Source organism: Oncorhynchus clarkii, chromosome 32 (assembly GCF_045791955.1).
Source record: "Oncorhynchus clarkii lewisi isolate Uvic-CL-2024 chromosome 32, UVic_Ocla_1.0, whole genome shotgun sequence".
Classification (NCBI taxonomy): domain Eukaryota; kingdom Metazoa; phylum Chordata; class Actinopteri; order Salmoniformes; family Salmonidae; genus Oncorhynchus; species Oncorhynchus clarkii.
This window is the reverse complement of record NC_092178.1, coordinates 30,986,812-31,013,916: the sequence shown is the minus strand read 5'-3', so window position 1 is coordinate 31,013,916 and position 27,105 is coordinate 30,986,812. Positions and strand designations below refer to the sequence as shown.

At 44.9% G+C, this 27,105-nt stretch overlaps 1 protein-coding gene across 3 annotated transcripts in view; it reads right to left on the bottom strand.

The window, feature by feature from the left end:
• Positions 1–243: 243 nt before the first annotated feature.
• Positions 244–27,105, bottom strand: part of LOC139391821 (semaphorin-6D-like) — a 134,069-nt gene continuing 107,207 nt past the window's right edge. For 2 of the 3 annotated variants that reach the window (XM_071139389.1, XM_071139390.1), the window contains 8 exons: positions 25,238–25,369; positions 24,904–25,059; positions 23,597–23,770; positions 22,958–23,098; positions 21,624–21,701; positions 13,286–13,344; positions 11,596–11,649; positions 244–2,935 (listed from right to left, as the gene is read on the bottom strand). In XM_071139389.1, the coding sequence (XP_070995490.1) occupies positions 1,590–2,935; positions 11,596–11,649; positions 13,286–13,344; positions 21,624–21,701; positions 22,958–23,098; positions 23,597–23,770; positions 24,904–25,059; positions 25,238–25,369 (2,140 nt within the window). In that variant the 3' untranslated portion in view covers positions 244–1,589. The remainder of the gene's footprint in view (positions 2,936–11,595; positions 11,650–13,285; positions 13,345–21,623; positions 21,702–22,957; positions 23,099–23,596; positions 23,771–24,903; positions 25,060–25,237; positions 25,370–27,105) is intronic. The other variant, XM_071139391.1, reaches the window with a different exon arrangement.

Genomic DNA, 27,105 nt, shown 5'->3' with positions numbered 1-27,105 from the left:
AACATATTTGAGAACTCTTTCAAAAACATGACACAGACCTAACATTGCTGATATACTTTCAGATCTACTCATCTTTTCCATCTAGCTCCTTTGTCATTAAATATACAGTATATAAAGTCTGTGCAGGAGGACAGATTTGAAATGAATTTGTAATGACAACAGAACGATGGAGACAAAAACAATACTTTTTTTTCCCTTTTCCACACCACATTATTAAATAAGGCACACATTAACACATACAAATCAAAGTTTGGCTAGTATTATTCCACAGATGCCTTTATTTACAACAACATCCACAATGTTAATAGCAATATGGTAAACATAATTACTGACTTTATTACACAGTTATTAAGGGCTTGTCCATAAGAGGGCGCTATGTGCCCATGAGTGATTTCTTGGGGCTCCGCTTTAAGACTTGACTTTTTAAATATAATTTTATAATGCTAATATAATACATAGCCTGAATGATTGCACCTCAATGTGGAACCAATTCTCACTAAGTGTTAAGGATGAAACAAATTGTTTTCGAGGTTGCAGTGTACTGCATCCTCTTCTTGAATGACAATGACAGTCATATTGGGGGCTTGTTAAATTCCTCTGGAGTTATCGTAGCATTTATGTCCAAAAAGTAAGAATTCCAAATGCAGGGCAAGGATTCTCCTAACTCATCAGGCCCCGAGGCGGCCTTCTGTCACAGGCTAGCGGAGCCCCCATCCACCAGGGACAAACATAATAGTAACGCTATGATGCATGATGGGTCTATACTGACGCCATGTGTCTCGTTCCTCAGCATCATTCCACTAATACAGAATTAATAATTTTCCAAGCATTATCAAAGTGGTCATTTCTTATGGTATGCTGCAAGAAGTATAATACTTACCCTTATATCAAGGGGTACAGTTGATACTTAACTGCACAATGGTAAGTTATTGCTAAATCCCTCGTTGAGGGATGTATATACCGAATGTGTGTACTGAGTGGGGCCTCCATGGTATTTCTGTCATATGAGGGTTAAGAAATGGCTAGGAGTTGACCATCTCACCACAGTTAATGTAGCTGCTTCATGGTTCCGCCCTCTGGTATCTTAACATGAAGTGCATATACATGTATACACACACGCATACAGTATACATACATTACAGGCAGGATGAGCACTGTTTGTGTTGTGAGGTGCTCTCTTAAGTTGAGGCCTTGGGTCCAAGCTAAAGCAGGCATTGTTCACAGCTTTGGTGGCCGACTGGCGATCTGTCCTTTACATTGAGTTTTGGGCCCCTGTTACTCTATTCTTTGGCCTCAAACGAGGGTACAGATCCTCCAAGTCAATTCAATACTACCACATGTTCTATATGCTGTTAATCCATCACTGTCCTGTGATCAAGTAGCATTGCAATAATACCAATATGGTATAAGGACATTCATCAGGTGTGGAGGCTATTGTCGGCCGTCTCGTCAAAAGATATGCCAGTCCTGGTTGTTGCCCCCTCGAACCCCACTCAACCCCCCCCGTCACAGGGGAGTTGCCCTAACTCTGAGAGGAGCGAGGTTACATCGTCTGCCGTTTTGGGGCCTCTCAGTCCGACTCCAAACTCTCAGTAGTTATAATTGCCTTGCTCGTTTACGGGCGAAGTGGCGGGCAGGAAGAGGGGCTTGGGGGGTACCTGGGGCTTGAGGGAGGCCGTGCGGCGTACAATGGCGGCGCGGTGGAGGTGGGGCGGTTCGCTGTAGCTGTGCTGCCGTGTCAGGCAGGCACTGGGGATGAGTGGCCGGTGGGCTTCAAAGCCAACCCCTCCCCCGCCGCCACCACCACCTCCAGAGTTGATCCGGGTGAGCAGCTGGTGGGGTGGTGGCCCAACCCCGCCCTGTCTGAAGCTGTGCTGGCGCGGGACGGCCCCTCCGTTCCCCATCTTGATCATTAAATGCCTCTGGGAGTGGTGGCGAGTCACTGAGCTCCGCTCGGGGATGGACTGCTGCTGCAGCGGGGAGGCGGCAGCAGCGTCTGGGGGCACGTCCAGGCGGCGGGTCAGACTGTCCCTGGGCAGGGTGGAGGAGCAGTAGTACTGGGCCGACTCCGTCTCGGGGATCTGGGGCTGGGATCTGAAGCTGCTCTGGCTGTGACTGTGGTTATGGCTGGAGCTGGAGCTACCCGGCAGGGGAGCACACGGTGAGGTCAGCACAGTGATGCTGTGGCTGCCTGAGGCGCTGACCTCGTGGATGTGCTTGAGGAGCTCGTCCAGGGCCGCCACATCCACCACCGTCTGCGGATAGCAGGAGGAGGACTGGGAGGCCGAAGCCCCCTTTGCACGCTCGTCATTGGGGATCTTCCTCTCCTCGGGCAGGTGCCCGAGGGCTTGGCCGTTGGTCAGGCTGTGGGAGAAGGGGAACACCTGCTGGGTGACCCCCGAGCTGGACCTCGACGAACCCAGGCCGAAACCGGTGCCAGGCGGTGCCTTAGACTCCTTTGCGTTGTTGCAGTTCTGGTTCCTCTCCCACTGGTTCCGGAAGGCCTTCATGTTCTTGATCGGCAGCTCCGGGGTGGAGTCAGGGGTGGGTAGGCCCGAGAGGTTCTCCCCCTGGGAGAGGTTAAGGTCAGGGTCTCCCAGGGACATCCCGTGCCTGCCCGGAGTGTGCTCCTTCCCGTTGGGAACGAAGGAGCTGTACATCTTGGGCGTGGACACATCCAGCTTCTCCTCTTTCGGCTGGCCGTCCAGCAGGCCATTTAGCTTGGCCAGGCTGCGCAGCGAGAGGGCGGGGTGGAGGGATGCCTCAGGGTCCTTGCCAAGCCGGTGGGCACGGCGGGCGTTGTGACTGCAGTAGCATGACACCAGGAAGCCGGAGAGGATGGCACCGAGGAAAAAGGCAACCAGGACGCAGGCGATCAGGAGGGTGTAGTGGACGCTGGGGCTGGACTTCTCCATGTCAGGGAGCCTTCGGACACCTAAAAGAGAAAAAGAAAGATAGTGAGGTCATGACTTAGCCCATACGAAAATAAAACCATTACCTTGTCAGATCCTGTCATGACATAAAAAGGATTTCACATTCAACCGTCCCCCCTGTTGTGACTGTAACAGCCTTGACTCATGCTAAATCAGGTTCCATCCGTATTGCAGAAGTATTGCAGAAGGCCGTGACAGACAAGCCTCCAGACAGTCTACTCGTTCATCATAGCAAACACCCAAATCAGCCCAGACTCTAAACACAGAGCACAAACAGCTTAGAAGACCCTGGGAAAGAAAGAGTTTATTTGAGTTCATACTTCACTGCAGGTGCACCTGGCTTCTCGCACTGGCCAAGATCAACACTTAGATATCCAGAAGCTTATCAGGGCTCAAACTGGCACACTGCAGCCAAGTATCGAGGCTTGGTTATGGGGAGGCTAAATGAGAACAGTGCCCTGGCATATCCAGCAGAGCAGCAGCTGGAGTTGGGTTTAGCCCAACAGAGGTAATGGTGTCTGTGTACTCTGGGGAGCTCCATTAAAATGTCATCAGAGGGATTAGGAGGAGTGGATGAACGTGCTGGACTGAGGTAACTAAAGGAAGCATAGCTTGCTGCTTCCTGAGAAAGGTTCTGGTCAGTCACTTTTCATTAATTAAAAAGATACCATGTAGGTTCATGGAATTTTGAATCCTTTGAGTAATTGGACAGTGTTAAAGTGTGAAGTATGAAATAGCACTTGGCCCGTGTCCTTGCAACATATCAACAGATTTCTATAACTGAAAGTTCGAGGCAGAACCATACATAATAATGATGTACTTTATGCAAAATTATACCGAAATAGAACACACACATCCACCCACCACTAATATCATCTGCCCCCGGTGAGCAGCAACATGTTCCGCTTGTTTTCACCTCATCATTCTCTTTTTTTCTCCAACATTAGTTAAAAATAGGATGGGGCGAGAGACACAGATATGGTAATTCGACTCAAACAAAGCGAATGTCTTTCTCTCGAAAGCCCTGTCGAGTAAAGGCCCTCTCATGTGGTTCTCATATAGACGCAGAAGTAGGTCACAGAGTTGCAGAAAGAGTGATGTTCCCAGAGGATTCCTTGCCTCTAATGGGAACCAAATGCATGGTAAGCCGCGGATTTCAGCACCGGTTTGAGATCCTGTGCTCCGAGCAATTATGATGGCACTGCCTGCCAACTAACTTTAGAGTAGCAATCAAGGGTTAAAACGTAGGGATCTGCGAAGTGAGTTATGACTTTTGTTGTTGTCAAAACAGTGCTGTATGTGTGCGGTACCTACCAACTCCAGTAAACAGATATTACAAGGGAAATGATTGGCTTGGATATGCTCCAGATACCATTTGACAACAAAGATAAGTCAATATACTGTACAATATGTCTTCTGCTTGTCACTAACTCAGAGTACAAATGACTTCTATTAGAAACCAAGCTATCACAAAATCAAAGACATGATGCCATTTTATGACAATGATTCAGGGGAAAGAACAGAGGAAGGAATATTCAGGGACTGAATATGTAAGCAGGCACAGGGACTCCAGCACTGGCATTAGATTCCACTCATAGGCCGATGCATTGGCATTCACGCACTGCGAGACAAGGGATGTTGACATTGCCTATGTTGCGGCACCCACTGTCCGTTGATAGTCTACCTTAAAGGTCACGAGCAGCTGACAGAAATGAGAAACTCTGTTACCTTAGGCCGAAGAGAGTGTGGTAGTGGTGGGTGATGGGTTAGGAGTGTGACGCGCACACACACACACACACACACACACACACACACACACACACACACACACACACACACACACACACACACACACACACACACACAGACTTGTGTTTTGAATTGATCTGAGACACTCTACAGAATAATAATCCGTGCATACTCCTTAAATTCCATTCAGCAACCAAATGTCTTGGCCATTAGCCAAGTTTGATAGATACACAGTCAAAGTAACCTGCACTTTATTCAGCCTTTTATCACTGACCATAACAGTTATGTAAAACATAGACTGGTTAATATTTCAACCAATCACAATGGACTCTTTGATGCTTCACTGCAGTGCTACTTCTGTTGGCAGGACAGCAATGCTACTGTATGTAAAGACAGACAATTACACGTTTATGAAGCATTCATCTTGGCGGGATTTTGACACGATATGGCACAAAGTGTAAGTATTATGGCTAGTGCTAATAAAGGGTGTGATCATCCCACTGTATTTGGCTTGAATGAACAGGACATATGCATATCTGCAGGGAGTGTGAGGTGTCCAGATTTCTCTGCTTAGTGCCAATGGATTCTAGACCAGGCCTCAGGACATGGCAGGATGTGCCTTTTGAAGGATTATGGAACTACCAGTGAGCAAAACATGCATCAGAATGTCTACCCTGCCTTGATGTGTTTTTGTGAACAAACACCCTCTGGCAGATACAGGTAACAGCCAAAATAATGGAAACACGTGAGTAAACGAGGGATACAAAGCACAGTATATTGAAAGCAGGTGCTTCTACACAGTTGTGGTTCCTGAGTTAATTAAGCAATTAACATCCCATCAGGCTTAGGGTCATGTATAAAAATACTAGGCAGGCCATTATTTTGGCTACCATGGCTATGCCCCCATAGGATGACAATTTCCCCATCCACAGGGCACGAGTAGTCACTGAATGGTTTGATGAGCATGAGAACGATGTAAACCATATGCCATTGCCGTCTCAGTCACCAGATCTCAATCCAACCGAACACTTAAGGGAGATTCTGGAGCGGCGCCTGAGACAGCGTTTTCCACCAGCATCAACAAAACACCAAATGATGGAATTTGGCATGGAAGAACGACACTTGTAGAATCTATGCCAAGGTGCATTGAAACTGCTCTGGCTCGTGGTGACTCAACATCCTATTAAGACACTTGGTTGGTGTTTCCTTTATTTTGGCAGTTACCTGTATATCCATATTGTTGTAGCCTATATTGCATACATTGTTGTATACATCCCAGTCAAAAGGTTCATAAAAGGTATTTTAACAGTAGCACAGATAGAGATAATTCAGGCAGAGGAATAAACATTTAGCACTCGGTAGAAGTGGAGTGCACAGTGAATGCTCTCTTAACTGAACTCCAGATAGTATTGTTTCGAGTGTTATTAAAACGGTGTATATGCACGTTGCCTTAACATATTTAAGGCATTTTGTCATTAGTGGTTGAGGGGAAAGGCATGATCACTAGAGCCCGCCAGGAAACATAATCGGAACAGTCAAACAGTTTGCATAGTACAATACGTTTCCTAGTTATACAACTAGAAAATAGTGCATTTTCACGTATCCAATTCAAATGGGGAGCATCTGGTATTTTCAGCAGGTCTTTAGGTTCAACAGAGCTCTACTTCAGGTTGCCAGTAATGTATTTCTGCCTGGGTTTATAGTCACACATTTATCTCCTGAACTTGGTTTTATGAGTACCCTTGAGCCAGGACAATTGGAACATTAGGTTTAAGTAATACAGAAAAATGCTGTATGCTGGAGAAGCTTGTGATTTGTTCAAATAATCCACATTTTAATAAGAGTATCGGGGAACCCTCTTTAATAAATCTTCTATGAAGACAGATCTGTAAAGCCTTTTAGTGAGAATGCAGAAAATAGACAATGTAATAACTAAAGCTTTAGTGAGGTCAAAGGTCAAAGGTCATTCTTTGCCATTCTTGTTTGTACAATATATATATATATATATATATATATATATATATATATATATATATATATATATATATATATATATATATATATATATATATATATATTCCTGAAAAGGAAAATATTTTCAGGTAAAATCTCCACCATCCCATCATTAAAGTGAATTCACCCCCAGTCCGGCAAATCTCTGCTTCCGACCATGACACATTGCTGTTGGTTCTGTACAACGCCTCGCCTATCTCTAGGATGCCACTGGAATCATTGACTTTCCCATATGCACACTTCGCTTGACGGGCAGGAAATTCATTATCTTGTTTTGCCCGTTTCATGCGGAGCACCCTCATGGCTGTAATGGGGGCTGCCAAGCCTAACACGACAGCGCTTCCCTTCAGGATTGATGTTACCTTCATGAATGTGCCCGGGAAATCACTGCGTCAACAAGTAAAGCCACTAGGCACCCCCAAGAGAAGCTGAATACATGAACATCTGAGCATGATAAGCAGCTATAATGACTCACTCACTCTCAGGGGTTAATGGAGGTCTGTGTTGTTCTTAGTGGTGAGAAAAAGTATAGTCAGTCTGGTCTCAAAAGACCAATCTTCTCTTTGGCTGACTCAATCTGAACGTCAACACCAACCGGCGATTCAATCATTTCCCCAGCCTTTTCAATACGGCGTAACACCTTCTACAGTATGATTCTCTCTGCCGTGGATTTCCACTAGGTGAAGACGTGTGTGTCGTGTGCGAGTGTTATTGATAGGGCCCCGGCCCCGCGTGGTGTATACTGTTACAAGGTGATAATAAGCCATAGGAAATAAACGTTAAGCTGTTGTAAAAGTAATTAGGATACGTGGACGTCCACATAACGCATGCACATGAGACAATCTGTTGTGATTTCTGCTACACCTCGGCCCCATAATTGCATACCACCACCCGAGCGGACGATCCACCGCCGAGTTCCTAAAGTGTTTTTAACGAGTTGAAGCACTTACAAATGGAGTGTCTCTGTGTTATCTTCCAAGCATTAAAAAGGGAAGGTCTATGGCATCGGTTACTGCCAAATAAGTCAAATTGCAGGTAATTCTGTTCCTTTTCACAGCGTTCGACTGCAAGACCTTTTCGAAGGCCTTATACGGGGCTCTTGTTCCTTTTAAAGACCTTGTCGAGCTTTCGGGACAAACCAAAGCCAATTTATGGACCGGACTGTTCGAGCCAGCTGGCAAAGCCAACAGAGATTTGTCCAATGTTCTACAGCCGCAGGACCAATCTCTTAGAACACTGCGGTCCACTTTGTTGAGTAATCATAGATGGGCACAAGGCCACTGTCATTTATTATATGAGCTGCAGTTCGATAACTAACTCTGCATTCACTATGTCCTATTGATGCACTGTATGTCTCTACATTATATATAAAGTCATATAAATATAAAGTAATATATAAAGAAATAAAGCTAATATGAAACAAGTCAAATATCTGGGCAGGATTCATCCTTATAACTTATGTAGGATAAATCTACATAAGAATCAAAGTCATAATCTATTAAATACTAATGTCATGGAAAGTTGTCATATGATATTTCCATCTCCCGGCTTTAACTAGGATCTGTAAAGCATTGCCTTCATTAAATGGATTTGTTCCAATGTTTGTTTCAAAGGCATTCGGAAATGACAGTCACTATGTCCATTACCTGGTAAAATTTTGGCATGCTCCCTACGCCTGTTCAGTGACTGGAGTCCCGACGTTTCTGCGTATTCATCAAGACCGTTTCAAGGTCTTTGGCATTGCCAGTGTTTCTAAAGGGTTTCAGTGACCTCCGCTATGTTCCCTGTGCTCGTGGAGGGCCACCTTGAACCCTGTGTGCTGCTGCATGATGGGATTGATTGCTAATGAGGCTGCGGAGGCGATACTGCCATGATTTTCCACACAGATTGCACCTGGGGGCTAGTTAAAAAGTTCACTCACTGGAATATGTTGTTCCGTCAACATGCCATCTGTGTTGACTTGATTGTACAGTTCATTGCAGCCACAAGATCCAAGGGGGAAATGTGCCCTAATATAAATGTGTTTTAAATGTTACTTTTTAACTAAGCCACTATTCCCAATTTGAAACTAAATTGGCATTACCAAAATGGCAGTATCCAGTAGGAATTGGGCTCTTCCACCAATTGAGAAATCACTCCCCTGACATGGACCTTCACGCTTGGCTGGCCTGCGCCAGGATGTTAATGCCCAACGTGCCTGTTGGCAGCTGAGGCTAGAGTCTCCATTAGCCTCTAATAGTGTCATTTACTCCATGGGTTCATCACAGTGAACGGTTAAGGCTGGGCTTATATTACATAATGAGGGTCTTCCCTGGTGTGAGGCTCGCTCTGTAATTAACAATTACGACGCTCAAGTATTATTAGGCCTACCTGAGGGGTTTATTGACTTGGGCATGCCCATTCATGAATTGTGAGATTAAAAGAACATCACCTATCGGTAACCCAAGGAGATCCATTTAATCTTGATCTCTTGGTTTAGGAAGTGTAACTGATCTTACTGTAACGGATTTCCTCCTCTTCATCGGAGGAGGAGTAAGGATCGGACCAAAGCACAGCGTGGTAAGTGTTCATGAGGATTTTAATTAAAGAAAGCACTGAACACTGAATCAAAACAATAAACGAATGACGTGAATTTCCAAAACCCGAAACAGTACCGTGTGGCCCAAACACTCACACGGAAACAAACACCCACAAACCAAAAGTGAAACCCAGGCTACCTAAGTATGATTCTCAATCAGAGACAACTAACGACACCTGCCTCTGATTGAGAACCATACTAGGCCGAACACAAAAACCAACATAGAAAAACAAACATAGACTGCCCACCCCAACTCACGCCCTGACCATACTAAAACAAAAATAAAACAACAGAACTATGGTCAGAACGTGACGTGGACCCCACTTCACCACAGTTTTTGTCCGCCTCCTCAACCGCCCCTGTGGTCTCTTACGAGCGGCGACCCTCGCCTCCGACCTCCGACTGGGGACCTTAGCCATGGGTCCTGAATGGACGGGAGATTCCGGCGGCGCCGGACAGGCGGGAGACTCCGGCGGCGCCGGAGAGGCGGGAGACTCCGGCAGCTCCGGAGAGGCGGGAGACTCCGGCAGCTCCGGAGTGAAGGAAGGCTCTGGCAGCTCCTGGCTGGCTGACGGTTCTGGAAGGTCCTGGCTGGCGGCTCCTGGCTGGCTGGCGGCTCCTGGCTGGCTGTCGGCTCAGGACAGACGGGAGACTCTGGCGGCTCAGGACAGACGGGAGACTCTGGCGGCTCAGGACAGACGGGAGACTCTGGCGGCTCAGGACAGACGGGAGACTCTGGCGGCTCAGGACAGATGGGAGACTCTGGCGGCTCAGGACAGACGGGAGACTCTGGCGGCTCAGGACAGACGGGAGACTCTGGCGGCTCAGGACAGACGGGAGACTCCTGTAGAGAGAAGACGGAGAGACAGCCTGGTGCGGGGGGCTGCCACCGGAGGGCTGGTGCGTGGAGGTGGCACCGGATAGACCGGACCTTGCAGGCGCACTGGAACTCTTGAGCACCGAGCCTGCCCAACCTTACCTGGTTGAATGCTCCCCGTAGCCAGGCCACAGGGCTGTGCTGGCGAACCGGGGACACCATGCGTAAGGCTGGTGCCATGTACGCCGGCCCGAGGAGACGCACTGGAGACCAGATGCGTAGAGCCGGCTTCATGGCACCTGGCTCGATGCCCACTCTAGCCCGGCCGATACGAGGAGCTAGAATGTACTGCACCGGGCTATGCACATGCACCAGGGACACTGTGCGCTCCACCGCATAACACGGTGCCTGCCCGGTCCCTCTCGCTCTCCGGTAAGCACGGGGAGTTGGCTCAGGTCTCCTACCTGACTTAGCCACACTCCCCGTGTGCCACCCCCCAATACATTTTTGGGGCTGCCTCTAGAGCTTCCAGCCGCACTGCCTCCTCATACCAGCGCCTCTCTGCCTTCGCTGCCTCCAGCTCTGCTTTAGGGTGGCGATATTCCCCTGCTTGTGCCCAGGGTCCCTTGCTGTCCAAAATCTCCTCCCAAGTCCAGGAGTCTTGTGTTTTCGGCCGCTGCTGCTGCTGCCCGTTACCACGCTGCTTGGTCCTCTTGTGGTGGGTGTTTCTGTAACGGATTTCCTCCTCTCCGTCTGAGGAGGAGTAAGGATCGGACCAAAGCACAGCGTGGTAAGTGTTCATGATGATTTTAATTAAAGAAAGCACTGAACACTGAATCAAAACAATAAACGAATGACGTGAATTTCCAAAACCCGAAACAGTACCGTGTGTCCCAAACACTCACACGGAAACAAACACCCACAAACCAAAAGTGAAACCCAGGCTACCTAAGTATGATTCTCAATCAGAGACAACTAATGACACCTGCCTCTGATTGAGAACCATACTAGGCCGAACACAAAAACCAACATAGAAAAACAAACATAGACTGCCCACCCCAACTATACTAAAACAAAGAATAAAATAACAGAACTATGGTCAGAACGTGACACTTACTCATGAGCCTCCATTTCCAAAAGCAGCAACATATGTTTAATCTTCTCTACAACATGTGGAACTAGAGGAATGTTTGTAGCTCTTAATGAGCGAACTGAACCTGTTCAAAACAAACAATACTTTGAATTACAAGTAACCCAAAACCTATAATGGTATGGTCTCCAAGTCAAAAGGTTTAACAGACACCGAAAAGATTTGTCTATTCTTTCATTTTCAAGTTGTCTAGTGTGAAACCTTAAGTGAAACTACAAATTGCCAATAGATAATGCAAATTCATTGCATGCAACTTAAAAGTGTTTATGCTCAGTCATACTGCAATAAAATAATGTGGAACCCAACACAGGGAGAAAGGAGGGAGAAAGAGACTGGGGGAAAAATGGAAACTGACCGTAGGCTGAGTCTGCCGCGGGGTTCTGGTTTCGCTTGGTCGCCAGAACATCTGCTGATGGGAGCAAAACACAGCATTACTACCGAAAACAAAAGACGGAGTGAATTACAATACCACTCACAAAGACATAAGAAAACAAATGTTTTTTTATGATGGCGTGACATGCAAGTAGGTTGGACTGCTCTGGATATTTCCAAACTGTGACCCAGTTGTGGATTCAAGTGTCATAAAATACTTTTTAGATGTGCTGTTTTCTCCCCAACAATACTTTTCTCCTCATATTCTTGTAGTCAAGTAAAATTGTTGATATAACTTTTGTGTGTACCTTAAGAACATACTACTTCAATGTTAGCTGGCAGATTGACAGGAAGCAAATGAAACATTGTTACATCAATTAAATCCATAACAGAGCAAACAAAAGGGGAGAAGGTATTTGATATTACACCATGGAAGCCTGTGACATCCACTCTTCCATGTACAGTGCCTTCGGAAAGTATTTAGAGCTCTTGACTTTTTCCACATTTTGTTACGTTACAGCCTTATTCTTAAATTGATTTTTTTTAAATCCCCCTCAATCCCTACACAATACCCCATAATGACAAAGCAAAAACAGGATTTTAGACATTTTTGCAATTCTCCCCAAAGATTTCCGACCGGGTTCAAGTCCAGGCTCTGGTTGGGCCACTCATGAACATTCAGAGACTCGCCCCGAAGCCACTCCTGCGTTGTCTTGGCTGTGTTTTCATCGAGGATCTCTCTGTACTTTGGTCTGCTCATCTCTCCCTCGATTCTGACTAATATCCCAGCCGCTGCAGCTGAAAAACAACCCCACAGCATGATGCTGCCACCACCATGCTTCACCGTAGGGATGGTGCCAGGTTTCCTCCAGACGTAACGCTTGGCATTCAGGCCAAAGAGTTCAATCTTGGTTTCATCAGACCAGAAAATCTTGTTTCTCATGGACTGAGAGTCCTTTTGGCAAACTCCAAGCGGACTGTCATGTGCCTTTTACTGAGGAGTGGCTTCTGTCTGGCAACTTTACTATAAAGGCCTGATTGGGAGTACTGGAGAGATGTTTGTCCTTCTGGAAGGTTCTCCACAGGTTCTCCACAGAGGAACTACGGAGCTCTGTCAGAGTGACCATCGGGTTCTTGATCACTTAACTGACCATGGCCCTTCTCCCCTGATTACTCAGTTTGGCCGGGAGGCCAGCTCTAGGAAGAGTCTTGGTGGTTCCAAAGACCACTGTGTGCTTGGGGACCTTCAATGCTGCATACATTTTTCTTCCCAGATCTGTGCCAACACAATCCCGTCTCTGAGCTCTACGGACAAATCCTTCAACCTCATGGCTTGGTTTTTGCTCTGACATGCACTGTGGACCTTATATAGACAGGTGTGTGCCTTTCCAAATCAATCATATGTTTTTTATTTTTAATAAATTTGCAGAACTTTCTAAAACCCCCTTTTCGCTTTTTCATTATGGGGTATTATGTGTAGATTGATGAGGACTTTAAAAAAAATCCTTTTAGAATAAGGCTGTAACGTAAAACAAAATGTGGAAAAAGGGAAGGGGTCTGAATTCTTTCTGAATGCATTGTACTTCCATGACGGAATAGACCCTTTTTTTACAGGGCTTATATTTAGATGATTGGCCTGTTGCTACTATATGGGGAAGTTGATGATCGCTCACCAAGGCAGTTCTCAGGGTAGAGCGAGTGGTCTCCCTCGATATCCTGCTCAAAGCCAGCCCTGGAGAGAGCAAAAGAGAAAGAGTAAAAAAGAAAGGCTCATCACCCGTTTTCCTCTTTGCTGCCACAAGCAACCACCTACCCAACTGTAATTGGGACTTGTCATTTAAAAAAATATATATTTCACCTTTATTTAACCAGGTAGGCCAGTTGACAACAAGTTCTCATTTACAACTGCGACGTGGCCAAGATTGAGAAAAACAGTGCGACACAAACAACACAGAGTTGCACATGGGATAAACAAAAGTACAGTCAATAACTCAATAGAAAAGTCTATATACAGAGTGTGCAAATGTAGTGAGATTCGGGAGGTAAGGCAATAAACAGGCCATAGTGACTTAATAATTACAATTCAGCAATTAAACACTGGAGTGATGGATGTGCAGAAGATGAATGTGCAAGTAGAGATGCTGGGGTGCAAAGGAGCGAAAACAAAATAACATGGGGATGAGGTAGTTGGGTGGGCTATGTACAGCTGCAATGATCGGTAAGCTGCTCTGACAGCTGATGCTTAAAGTTAGTGAGGGAGATATATAGTTGAAGTCGGACGGAAGTTTACATACACCTAAGCCAAATACATTTATGCAATTCCTGACAATTAATCCTAGTAAAAATTCCCTGTCTTAGTTCAGTTAGGATCAATACTTTATTTTAAGAATGTGAAATGTCAGAATAATAGCAGAGAGAATGATTTATTTCTGCTTTTATTTCTTTCATCACATTCACAGTGGGTCAGAAGTTTACATACTCAATTAGTATTTGGTAGCATTGCCTTTAAATTGTTTAACTTGGGTCAAATGTTTCGGGGAGCCTTCCACAAGCTTCCCACAATAACTTGGGTGAATTTTGGCCCATTGAGATCAGGGCTTTGTGATGGCGACTCCAATACCTTGACTTTGTTGTCTTTAAGCCATTTTGCCACAACTTTGGAAGTATGCTTGGGGTCATTTTCCATTTGGAAGACCCATTTGCGACAAAGCTTTAACTTTAACTGATGTCTTGAGATGTTGCTTCAATATATCCACATAATTTTCCTGTCTCATGATGCCATCTATTTTGTGAAGTGCACCAGTCCCTCTTGCAGCAAAGCACCCCCACAACATGATGCTGCCACCCCCATGCTTCACGGTTGGGATGGTGTTCTTTGGTTTGCAAGCCTCCCCCTTTTTTCCCCAAACATAACGATGGTCATTATGGCCAAACAGTTCTATTTTTGTTTCATCAGACCAGAGGACATTTCTCCAAAAAGTATGATCTTTGTCCCCATGCGCAGTTGCAAACCGTAGTCTGGCTTTTTTATGGTGGTGGTGGAGCAGTGGCTTCTTCCTTGCTGAGCGGCCTTTCAGGTTATTTTAATTAGATTTTTTATTTAATCTTTATTTAACCAGGTAGGCTAGTTGAGAACAAGTTCTCATTTGCAACTGCGACCTGGCCAAGATAAAGCATAGCAGTGTGAACAGACAACAACACAGAGTTACACATGGAGTAAACAATAAACAAAAAACAAGTCAATAACATAGTAGAAAAAAATAATCTATATACATTGTGTGCAAAAGGCATGAGGAGGTAGGCAATAAATAGGCCATAGGAATTAATAATTACAATTTTGCAGATTAACACTGGAGTGATAAATGATCAGATGAACATGTGCAGGTAGAGATACTGGTGTGCAAAAGAGCAGAAATGTAAATAAAATAAAAACAGTATGGGGATGAGGTAGGTAAATTGGGTGGGCTATATACCGATGGATTATGTACAGCTGCAGCGATCGGTTAGCTGCTCAGATAGCAGATGTTTAAAGTTGGTGAGGGAGATAAGTCTCCAACTTCAGAGATTTTTGCAATTCGTTTCAGTCGCAGGTAGCAGAGAACTGGAAGGAAAGGCGGCCAAATTAGGTTTTGTCTTTAGGGATGATCAGTGAGATACACCTGCTGGAGCGTGTGCTACGGGTGTTGCTATCGTGACCAGTGAACTGAGATAAGGCGGAGCTTTACCTAGCATAGACTTGTAGATGACCTGGATCCAGTGGGTCTGGCGACGAACATGTAGCGAGGGCCAGCCGACTAGAGCATACAGGTCGCAGTGGTGGGTGGTATAAGGTGCTTTAGTAACAAAACGGATGGCACTGTGATAAACTGCATCCAGTTTGCTGAGTAGAGTATTGGAAGCTATTTTGTAGATGACATCGCCGAAGTCGAAGATCGGTAGGATAGTCAGTTTTACTAGGGTAAGTTTTGCTGCGTGAGTGAAGGAGGCTTTGTTGCAAAATAGAAAGCTGACTCTAGATTTGATTTTGGATTGGAGATGTTTGATATGAGTCTGGAAGGAGAGTTTGCAGTCTAGCCAGACACCTACAGTGCCTTGCGAAAGTATTCGGCCCCCTTGAACTTTGCGACCTTTTGCCACATTTCAGGCTTCAAACATAAAGATATAAAACTGTATTTTTTTGTGAAGAATCAACAACAAGTGGGACACAATCATGAAGTGGAACGACATTTATTGGATATTTCAAACTTTTTTAACAAATCAAAAACTGAAAAATTGGGCGTGCAAAATTATTCAGCCCCCTTAAGTTTATACTTTGTAGCGCCACCTTTTGCTGCGATTACAGCTGTAAGTCGCTTGGGGTATGTCTCTATCAGTTTTTCATATCGAGAGACTGACATTTTTTCCCATTCCTCCTTGCAAAACAGCTCGAGCTCAGTGAGGTTGGATGGAGAGCATTTGTGAACAGCAGTTTTCAGTTCTTTCCACAGATTCTCGATTGGATTCAGGTCTGGACTTTGACTTGGCCATTCTAACACCTGGATATGTTTATTTTTGAACCATTCCATTGTAGATTTTGCTTTATGTTTTGGATCATTGTCTTGTTGGAAGACAAATCTCCGTCCCACTCTCAGGTCTTTTGCAGACTCCATCAGGTTTTCTTCCAGAATGGTCCTGTATTTGGCTCCATCCATCTTCCCATCAATTTTAACCATCTTCCCTGTCCCTGCTGAAGAAAAGCAGGCCCAAACCATGATGCTGCCACCACCATGTTTGACAGTGGGGATGGTGTGTTCAGCTGTGTTGCTTTTACGCCAAACATAACGTTTTGCATTGTTGCCAAAAAGTTCAATTTTGGTTTCATCTGACCAGAGCACCTTCTTCCACATGTTTGGTGTGTCTCCCAGGTGGCTTGTGGCAAACTTTAAACAACACTTTTTATGGATATCTTTAATAAATGGCCTTCTTCTTGCCACTCTTCCATAAAGGCCAGATTTGTGCAATATACGACTGATTGTTGTCCTATGGACAGAGTCTCCCACCTCAGCTGTAGATCTCTGCAGTTCATCCAGAGTGATCATGGGCCTCTTGGCTGCATCTCTGATCAGTCTTCTCCTTGTATGAGCTGAAAGTTTAGAGGGACGGCCAGGTCTTGGTAGATTTGCAGTGGTCTGATACTCCTTCCATTTCAATATTATCGCTTGCACAGTGCTCCTTGGGATGTTTAAAGCTTGGGAAATCTTTTTGTATCCAAATCCGGCTTTAAACTTCTTCACAACAGTATCTCGGACCTGCCTGGTGTGTTCCTTGTTCTTCATGATGCTCTCTGCGCTTTTAACGGACCTCTGAGACTATCACAGTGCAGGTGCATTTATACGGAGACTTGATTACACACAGGTGGATTGTATTTATCATCATTAGTCATTTAGGTCAACATTGGATCATTCAGAGATCCTCACTAAACTTCTGGAGAGAGTTTGCTGCACTGAAAGTAAAGGGGCTGAATAATTTTGCACGCCCAATTTTTCAGTTTTTGATTTGTTAAAAACGTTTTAAATATCCAATAAATGTCGTTCCACTTCATGATTGTGTCCCACTTGTTGTTGATTCTTCACAAAAAAATACAGTTTTATATCTTTATGTTTGAAGCCTGAAATGTGGCAAAAGGTTGCAAAGTTCAAGGGGGCCGAATACTTTCGCAAGGCACTGTAGGTACTTATAGATGTCCACATATTCTAGGTCGGAACCATCCAGGGTGGTGATGCTAGTCGGGCGTGCGGGTGCAGGCAGCGAACGGTTGAAAAGCATGCATTTGGTTTTACTAGTGTTTAAGAGCAGTTGGAGGCCACGGAAGGAGTGTTGTATGGCATTGAAGCTCGTTTGGAGGTTAGACAGCACAGTGTCCAAGGAAGGGCCAGAAGTATACAGAATGGTGTCGTCTGCGTAAAGGTGGATCAGGGAATGATTGAACCCTGTGGCACCCCCATAGAGACTACCAGAGGTCCGGACAACAGGCCCTCTGATTTGATACACTGAACTCTGTCTGAAGTGTAGTTGGTGAACCAGGTGAGGCAGTCATTTGAGAAACCATGGCTGTTGAGTCTGCAGATAAGAATGCGGTGATTGACAGAGTCGAAAGTCTTGGCCAAGTCGATGAATACGACTGCACAGTATTGTCTTTTATTGATGGCGGTTATGATATCATTTAGGACCTTGAGCGTGGCTGAGGTGCACCCATGAACAGCTCGGAAACCAGATTGCATAGCGGAAGAAGGTACATTGGGATTCGAAATGGTTGGTCATCTGTATGTTAACTTGGCTTTCGAAGACTTTAGAAAGTGTCGGAGTGTCGGGGAGTGTCACCCCGTTTGAAGAGGGGGATGACCGCGGCAGCTTTCCAATCTTTAGGGATCTCAGACGATTTGAAAGAGAGGTTGAACAGGCTAGTAATAGGGGTTGCAACAATTGTGGAGGATAATTTTAGCAAGAGAGGGTCCAGATTGACTAGCCCGGCTGATTTGTAGGGTGTCCAGATTTTGCAGCTCTTTCAGAACATCAGCTATCTGCATTTGGGTGAAGGAGAAATGGGGGAGGTTTGGGCAAGTTGCTGTGGGGGGTGCAGAGCTGTTAACTGGGGTAGGGGCAGCCAGGTGGGAAGCATGGCCAGCCGTAGAAAAATGCTTTTGAAATTCTCGATTATTGTAGATTTATCGGTGGTGACAGTGTTTTGTAGCCTCAGTGCAGTGGGCAGCTGGGAGGAGGTGCTCTTATTCTCCATGGACTTTACAGTGTCCCAGAACTTTCTGGAGTTTGTGCTACAGGATGCAAATTTCTGTTTGAAAAAGCTTGCCTCAATCACCTACAGCTCAATCCCATTTACCGCCATCCTAATACAGAACTTGCCCAACCTGCCAGTTGTCGATGAGAGAAGATTTTTCTTAGCCAGTACATTCACAACCTGAGAGACACATCCTGCACATGCATATGACGTCACCATCCACAGACAAGGTGGTCGAATCAGGAAAGAGAACATCCATTTTGCTGGCACCCTAACAAAGTTGGTCTGTTCTCCCCTTGTGCGCTGTCCAATTAGAAACCAGCGTCACGACTGATAAAGGTCAGATGATAATCAGAAGTGGAGCAGAAGTGGCCAGGATAGCCTGCATCAGTTAGTAGAAAAAGATAGCAAGGACTAAAGCCAAGGTCATTATCCAGACCCTATTCAAACAAAATAAGGAGCCAGACCCAGTGTTTTGCTTGTGCATATTCATTTTACATTTACACTATTTAGCAGACACTCTTATCCAGAGCGACTTACAGTAGTGAGAGCATACATTTTCATACTAGTCCCCCGTGGGAATCAAACCCACAACCCTGGCTTTGCAAGGGACTACTATATTCCAGAACACTTTAAAGGGAAGTGAAACACACGAGTGCAGGTTTAACTATTGGGGGCTGTATTTTGGGCCACTCTCCCCTCCTACCCACGGAGAAGGGGGGGTTTCAGTATTCATTCTCATTAGGACTTTTCAATCAGTGCCTGCCACTTGCACAGACAGCCATCTATAGATTTAGATTCAGCATGCCCGTGAATGAGAGAAAGGTCCATACACAACCAGATACATTTAGAGTGGCTGGAGGCTAATGGAATGTGGGGTTTGAAGGCGGCACACAAGTGTCCATTAAGGGAAGGGGAATGAATATGATTAAATTGGATCCCACTTCTGACACCAACGGGAGCTCATTCTCATTCACCCTTCAGCCCTTTCCGTCTCTGTGCTGCGGAGTCCTTGCTTTGTGTACATTTGTTTATTTTTGCTTTTTCTCTCCTCTCTCCGCTTCTCGTTCACTCGCTCTCCGTGTATCCATTTTCAAAAGTGTGGGATGCGTGAGTGCTATTCATTTCCCTCACTCAGAAACTGTAACGCTCTTCTATTTACTAGCAATGAACGAGGGGAAAGGACTAGGAGACATACATATGAAAATATGACAATTCTCAGAAATAGTCTCACTGACAACACATACTCGTAAAAAAGGAACTACCAGAGATGCATACAGGCAGTGAGACTGATATAAGTTTATACAAATGCTTGCTAATTAAAAGTCATATAAGAAAATAGTCACCCACTCATATCCAAATAAGGAGGATTCAGTTTAGGAGAAGGCCTAATTAGAGGTTTGAGTTTAAGAAGACAAACATCATATTTTAAACAGTGGTGGGCCAGGCTGCAGAGTTGCTTCGGGACTGGCAAAGCACTTCAGCTCCATTTTGTTTTTCGCCGATCGCCTCACTTGGGAGCTCTTTAGAGCATTTTGCCAAGATGGCCCGGTCTGCCAAAACGTCTGTCGCATTCACCTCTGGTCTGGATCAACCCGTTCGTCTCCAGGGAAACCACTGACTCGCTGCCACAACAACAAGGCCCATCTGCTGCTCATCTTAGGGAAGTGGCTGAACCACAGTGTCCTGGATAAGGTGTTTCCAGAACATTCTTCCTCGTCCACTGAACTCTAACTCTCTAACAAAAACAGAGATATTTCACTGAGATTTATACTTTGGAGGTGCAACTTTATGGAACTTCCAATAGTCTCTCAAAGTTCATGAATCCCCGTCTTAAACCACCAATTCCTGTGCTGCTGGGATTAGGAATGTCCCCCAAAATCCCATAACTATATAGATTACAGTGAGTGCCATTAGATCCATGTCGATGACTGACATTTAAACTGCAAAATGACTTTTTTCAGCATCTAAAAGATTTAATCAAGGCCTTCTACTGCGGACACAGCATGACAAATCGCGCTAAACCGCCAACCCTGGAAGCGCCATGTCGAACGTCACAGGATGGAAACTCAATTCTGCAGCAGTTAAAACAGACAGAATGCTTTCCGCTATTCTCCTTGGTTCCACAAATCAAAGACCTTTGCTTTTTTCCCCTCGACAATCTGGGAGATTGAGGGAGATGTCACATATCAGCGAAAGAACAACGGCAAATGAGTAGGAGAGGAGACAGGAGAGGGAGGAGAGATTTGGCAGCTTGCCAAAAGAGAGGTGTGAGAGTAGGTGTGAGCCACAACCTTGTTCTTTAGCACCACTTCACCAAAGGGGGGGGGGGGGGGGGGGGGGGGGGTGCTAGCCCTACACATACAGAGCCGCAGTACTGCTGGTTTTTGTCCGCGACTCTGCAGTGAAACACCGGATTCAGCTAATCAAGGTGTTGGCAATTAGTTTGATTAGTTGAATCGGGTGTGATGGCACTAGGCCGGGACAGAAACCGCGAGCAGGATAAATAATCACTGCTAGGGAATGGGTGGGGTTGTGGAACAAAGTGAACTGGTGGCATGGCCAAGTGAATCCCAGTAAGCTCTTACACAGCAACCTTTTCCACAGCACTGGAGAGCAATGATCATGAGTTAGTGTCAAATGACCCCTCTTCAGTTCATGAGAACTGATCGATGGCAACCAATCAGTTGTTCAGTCATTTCCTTTGTTTCAGAGAATTGAAGAGACTATTTTCATTTTCAGGAGGTCTGGGGTGACAACATTTTTTATTCCTGAGAGATTGCAGTATCTGTCAGCTCATAAATAAATCAATGGACTCAAGCCATTGTGGCTCAAGTGGTTGATTGTTCCTTTCACTTAAAGTGCATTGCAAAAGTGGAAACTGGCCCAAAGCCAGCAGATATAAAGAAACACATGGATGCATATTAGCATTAACTGCACAAACAGAGTTCCAAAGTGTATAATTTGCTGGTGTAAAGAAACTGACTATCGGGAAAACTCATCTTTGAAGAGCGGTCCTCATCTGCAGTACAATGATGTCACTTACTCAATACATTCTTCCTTAATATGACTTTCAAAAGGTTTTGAGATTTATTTCCCTTATATCTTCCACTCTCTACTCTCCTCTCCTTTTATGGGGGCCAATACTGATGGCAGATATACGATCACGCTCTCAAACCTTTATTACCTTTCAGATTGATGCCTTTCAGCGCGACAGGAAGGAAAGTGACACTTACTTGAACCCTGGCGCCATGTTGGCACAGCTCCCGGTCCGGAGCCAGATGCAGTACGGGTCGCGGGATGACAGACAACTCCTAGAAAATGACGAGGCAAGAGACGGTTAAATCCCTGTATGATATTGCTCCTTGGCGTGGAGGCAATGGGCGCCCGACTGTGTCTACGTTGACAAAGTGACACGCCACACACACACTTGAGGCAAGGACACTGCTGCGGTCTAGTGGAGCGCGGTCTGTTAGGGCTATTCCCCATCTGGTGTCTGCAGAGCGAGACTGGCCTGCGTGTGAACACAGAGAGGTGAATGTGTCTGACAGTGTGTTTTAGCTCATTCTCCAAGATGACAAGTATGCCTGTGAAAGACCTCATAAAGGACAGGTGTGTGCATCTGTTTCTAAATATTTCTGTGTGTGTCATGACGGGCAGCCTGGAGGAGTGAAGCCAGTTATCTTAGTGACAGGTGCCCCTCAGTCTCTCTCCTCCAGCTGTGGAGACATGCTGACAGCCAGGACCACAGGGAATGAGGGGGTGCTCCGAGGGGAGAATATGGGAGAGGGGGGGGGGGGCTGTCATACACTTGCCTAGGGAAGGAGGAAGAGAGGGGGTTGTCTCCTTTGGATTTCTCACTTGTCAATCAGTGCTCTATGTTTTCATGAAACCCTGCCTCCCTCACGTCCCACTAGTAGGAGTTTATGCACACGGCCTCTCAAAAGGTATTGTGGGCTGACCCAGACTGCGTTTGTATGCATGCACATGCGAGTGTGTGTCCGACTATGAAGGAGGCAGTGAATTTTTTTGTTGCTGTTTGAATGTTGATAAATTCCAATGGCAGGATCAGTCAACTATAATGATATTCTTGATGTGGTATTCTGTGCTAATGATATCCTGAAACATTTCCAACATTTACGGGCTGTTAAAATATTGATTCCAGGGGCAATTAAGCACCCATTTCTAATGTTTTGGTTGTTTGCCAAAATATACAAACAGGCTCTTTTAGAAGCTGTGCCAAATACATTTGGACAATTTGGTAATTTCCTCATGGCTTCCCTGTTCTCTCTAGCTCAATTATCTGACAAATGACTAGAACAAATATAAATATTTGTTGATACTGAAATCACTTGACCACAATTTGACATTTAAAGAGCTTGGTATACAGAGACTAAGTATTTGTTATAACACATTAGAGTAAACCATTTTGAGCAGTGCAAAAGCACAAAAAAATGCCAGGCCCCGTTTTTTCTAGGTCACGTAGTCAGGGAAAACTCGGCCCTAACAATACTGTATATCCTCCCATGTGTATTTTCACACAATCGTTTCCGACCTTGTTGTAACTCACTTTTTACAGGCGCCGTGCTCAGTGCAGCGGCTGAGTGGTACTCTGATGACACAGCTGGTGAAGGCCACGAACAAGGCATGATGGTCCTTATCCAGCTCCATTCCCAGAATCCTCCGGTCCTCCTGCCCCTGAATGTTACACCTGTGGGAAACCATGGTCACATGACACGTGAGAACACTTAAAGCACAACCATACTAACAGATTAGAGTTAGACCATAGACATGTGAAACACAGTACAATGACTCAGTCGCAGATAGAAATGGGAGCCCCATTTAAAGCCTATCTCTGTAAGAAATGTGCATTTAGGAAGTTGATATACCATTTGAACCCCTAATATAGTGTGGAGAATAAAATTACTCTGCTTGTGAACTACCATAGTAAAGATTTGGACCATTTGGTGGAAGTAATAGCATTATAATGTAGGTTACAGCTTTAAAGAGGGTATAGACATTCATTTTGGAGATTTTCCAGACTGATATTACAGTACTGTCACAATGGGATGCTTATACAGCAGTCAGGTTTTCATGCCATAACCAACTTTTGCTTTTACTACGCCTGCGTAGTTATGACCTATTCAAAAGTGGTTACACACTTACTTAAGTGGGGTTATAGACTGACTTATAGAGGTTTTGTGCTCACATTGAGGGGTTATACACATCTATGTCCTCCAGGAGCTGGGAGCCAAAGGAGGCGTTAGGATGAGTGCTGGACAACACCTTCAGGACCCTGCCATCCTCCGAGCCCAGGAAGACCACAGTGCGGTCTTTAGACGGCCCGGCAGAGGTGTCCACCGCAATCTGAGTCAGCTTGTACCTGGAGAAGTGAAAAACACAGTTAGCGCTGATTGTACTTCCGGAACTGGTAACTCGTCAGCCATAATGGGTCAGTCATTCAGAACAAGTGAACCGCCGTGACTGGCATTGAGACACAGGTCAACATAGGGTTATAAATGAAGAATTTTTCATCCCTTTTTGTGCTTTTCCTGATTTTAACTAGTATGGTTTTCTGTGCACCAAAAGACGGCGTGGATAGTACACTCAAATGGGGAAAACAGAATAGCTAGAGTGCAGCTGCTCTGAAAATTCCCTTTTGCTTTAGGCTACTTTCTGGGTGAGATTTGGCACTTTCCCGAATGGCTTGTGTTGGTTCCCTAGCAGCATAGCAGCTGTCAAGGAAGGTTTTGTAAATGAACTATGATTGTCTCCAAAATGTACATGTTCTTATCTTTGTGTGTTTACACATGCATATCTAACGCCAGTCATCTCTATTGGCTGCTGAAGACTGAAGCATAACCCCTGCATGTCATTTTCAGTTTTATAATAACCACTATGCTATAAAATGTTATTTCCTCGGGTTCATGAATGCAACACACTCGATGAGAACATCCTATGATTTAAGCCCCATTTTATCGCCAATATTTCCATGACTTCACTAGGACTTCGGGATATTTCACTAGGAGGTTTCGTCTCAGGATGTTTGGAGCAGTGTGAAATAACATGTTCCCTGTGCCCCCCTGGCTTCTGTTGTCATTTACCAGAGTATCACATCAGCTTCCTGTGGTGAGAAGCAGCAGGCCGGGCACCCAGGGGGTACGGCAGGCAGACTCAAACACCTCATATCACCTCTGCACCGCCAGTAAATGTCAAGCTTTGTGGATGAAGCCACAGTCTCCGGTCAAACAGAGAAGCAGTAGCTAGGCTGAGGCAATTTCTGGGTTTAGTTTCTGAGCGAGGACTCCAGTCGCCTGGTTTGAGTAAAGTGTCATTCACTGAGTCATTTGACTTACTGTACATAGTTGCACAAAAACTTTGCTGTCATACTGCTCATATGTCAGATTTGTATAACATTGTATATTATATTGCATTATTGCATATTTGTCTATGGTGCCGTTTGTCGACACAAAGATAAATAGTTATATTCTATTGCATGGTACTGCCCTACAGTACCTGCTGGTGGTGCGGGTGAAGCAGGGCCGGTCGTTGACGGAGGGCACCGCCTCGTCCATCAGAGGGTAAGACTTGATGAAGGTCAACGTGTCGTCGGGGAAGGTGGTGGACGACTTGTAGGCAGAGGCCAGGCCGTCACCGGCACAGGAACCAGGTCTGAAGTAGAAAATAGAGATTTGAGAAATTACATTTGGCAACTCTTATTCAAACAAAACATGGGTATGTACTGTGCTAGTCTAGCTGGTCCCAGATCTGTTGGTGCTGTATGGCCAACTCATATGGTTGTTGTCATATGTAGGCTAGTGTTTCCCCCCTTTATAAGGCAGTCTCATACCTAGGCTTGGGCACCTGTTCCTCTGGTACTGGGGTCCAGGCTGAGTCACTGGTTTTCTGCTCCTTAAACTTCCCATTAAAGGCCTTCTCTATGTCATCCATGTAGAAGGCACACACTGCTGAGCCAGGGATACTGACGAGGGAGACAGACGCAAAGAGCGTGTTCAAAAAAGAGCCTTGTGGGATTGAGTTATTGAAAAGGTTTGTTGAAACATGGTTGGCTAGTCAAACAAGGCAAACATTTTTTTAATCCAATGTTTATCTGGTGAGTGTAGAGCTCTGTGTATAATTCCAAATCAATATCAAGAAGTTTGAGGTAAAACTAAAATGTTCCTGTGCAGTAAGGCCGTCCAGTGTTTGAGTGATGTTGCATATTCTTGCAGTGTAACACCCATTTCAGACAGAAGATGTGGTATATTACCAGTAAAACCTTATAAGGCAATGTTTATATGACCCCCTTTCATACATATCAGTGGGTAATTGGCAAATTAGGAGAGGTGGGGGATGTAGTTAAAACATTGGGGTAGGGATGGGTTATACTGTATATTGAATTCATTTAAATTTATGTTTTAGCGCGACGTTCCAAATGCCTCTAGGTTTTTAGTTTATTTTTTACTAGCGTTCTGTCTTTGGTCTCGCCTCCTTCGCTCCTTACGTGCTGTGCGCACAGTGCAACTTCCCACTCGCACATAGACGCCAAGCCCCTCCCCTCTGCCGCTCACAACAACAAAAGACGAAAGATAAACTGCTTGTTGTCAGGGAGGAAGAAGTTAAAAACTCGCTATTTCCATTTGAGGTTTGGTCCAACAGAATTGGTCATATGGACACCGAAACGGTTACAAACATTATTTTGCTGTAATAGAAAAGAACTTAAACTTTCTAACTATACCCTTTTTTTTACTCCCAAAATGTAAAACAGATAAGACCCTACTAAAACGAGAGTATCAATTCACTTGATTGGGGAACATGTATGCTCAGTTTCTATCGTGCGCTGCATTGCGGTACCACGCACAGCTAGCAGCATTTTAGAGACAGAATGTCATGCGCTAACTTTCTAGTTTGTGTTTTATAAATGTGCAATGTGCCTAAAAATACACATTTATATAAGGAATTGGAACCTCTCATTCTGAGAAATAAGCAAATATAAAATTCAAATATAAAGATGAACTGGCTACTCACTAGCACGTGGGCTTGTGCTTGAGAGATTGTTCATGAGACCTGTGTTCATTTTCCTATAATGCCTGTTACAAGAAGTGGGTCATTATCTGTGGGTGTGCATGGTTCTAGTAAATGTTTTAACAAAAAGGGCATTTTCATAGACAGACTTGAAAGTCAGATCAGTGATTATTGCAACAACAAAAAAGCAGGTTCAACTATTTTGATCAAATAATGTAATATATTAGTGGGTCATATGGTTGTGGAAGGCTTATATTTAGCCTAGGTATAATTTTACGAGCCCTGAATTCATTAGATTATTCCTGACTGTTTGAAATGCGGTGTATTTACCTTAAATTGTGAAAAAAAAGCTTACTTAGAGAAAATCGAGATGTATATCATGCATGAGTTGCCCGTAAATTTGAAATAAATCGATATATGGTTTTTAGGCCATATCGCCCAGCCCTGAATTTCAAAATAGGGAGGTGTTGAACAATGGAAGTGTTAATGAATTTACCTGCAAAAAAGCAGAGAACTATTCACACAGACCTAATAGGTGTATTTTGGTTACAGGGTCTGTGAAAATGCAGGAATCATAACTAGGTCTTTAGGTGGGTTTAAATTGTCCATGTTTTTTAACCCCCTACCCCTTTCAGATGTACAAAAAAAACAGGTTAAATAAAGCAGGCACGGTAAAATCGTAGGAATGTTGTC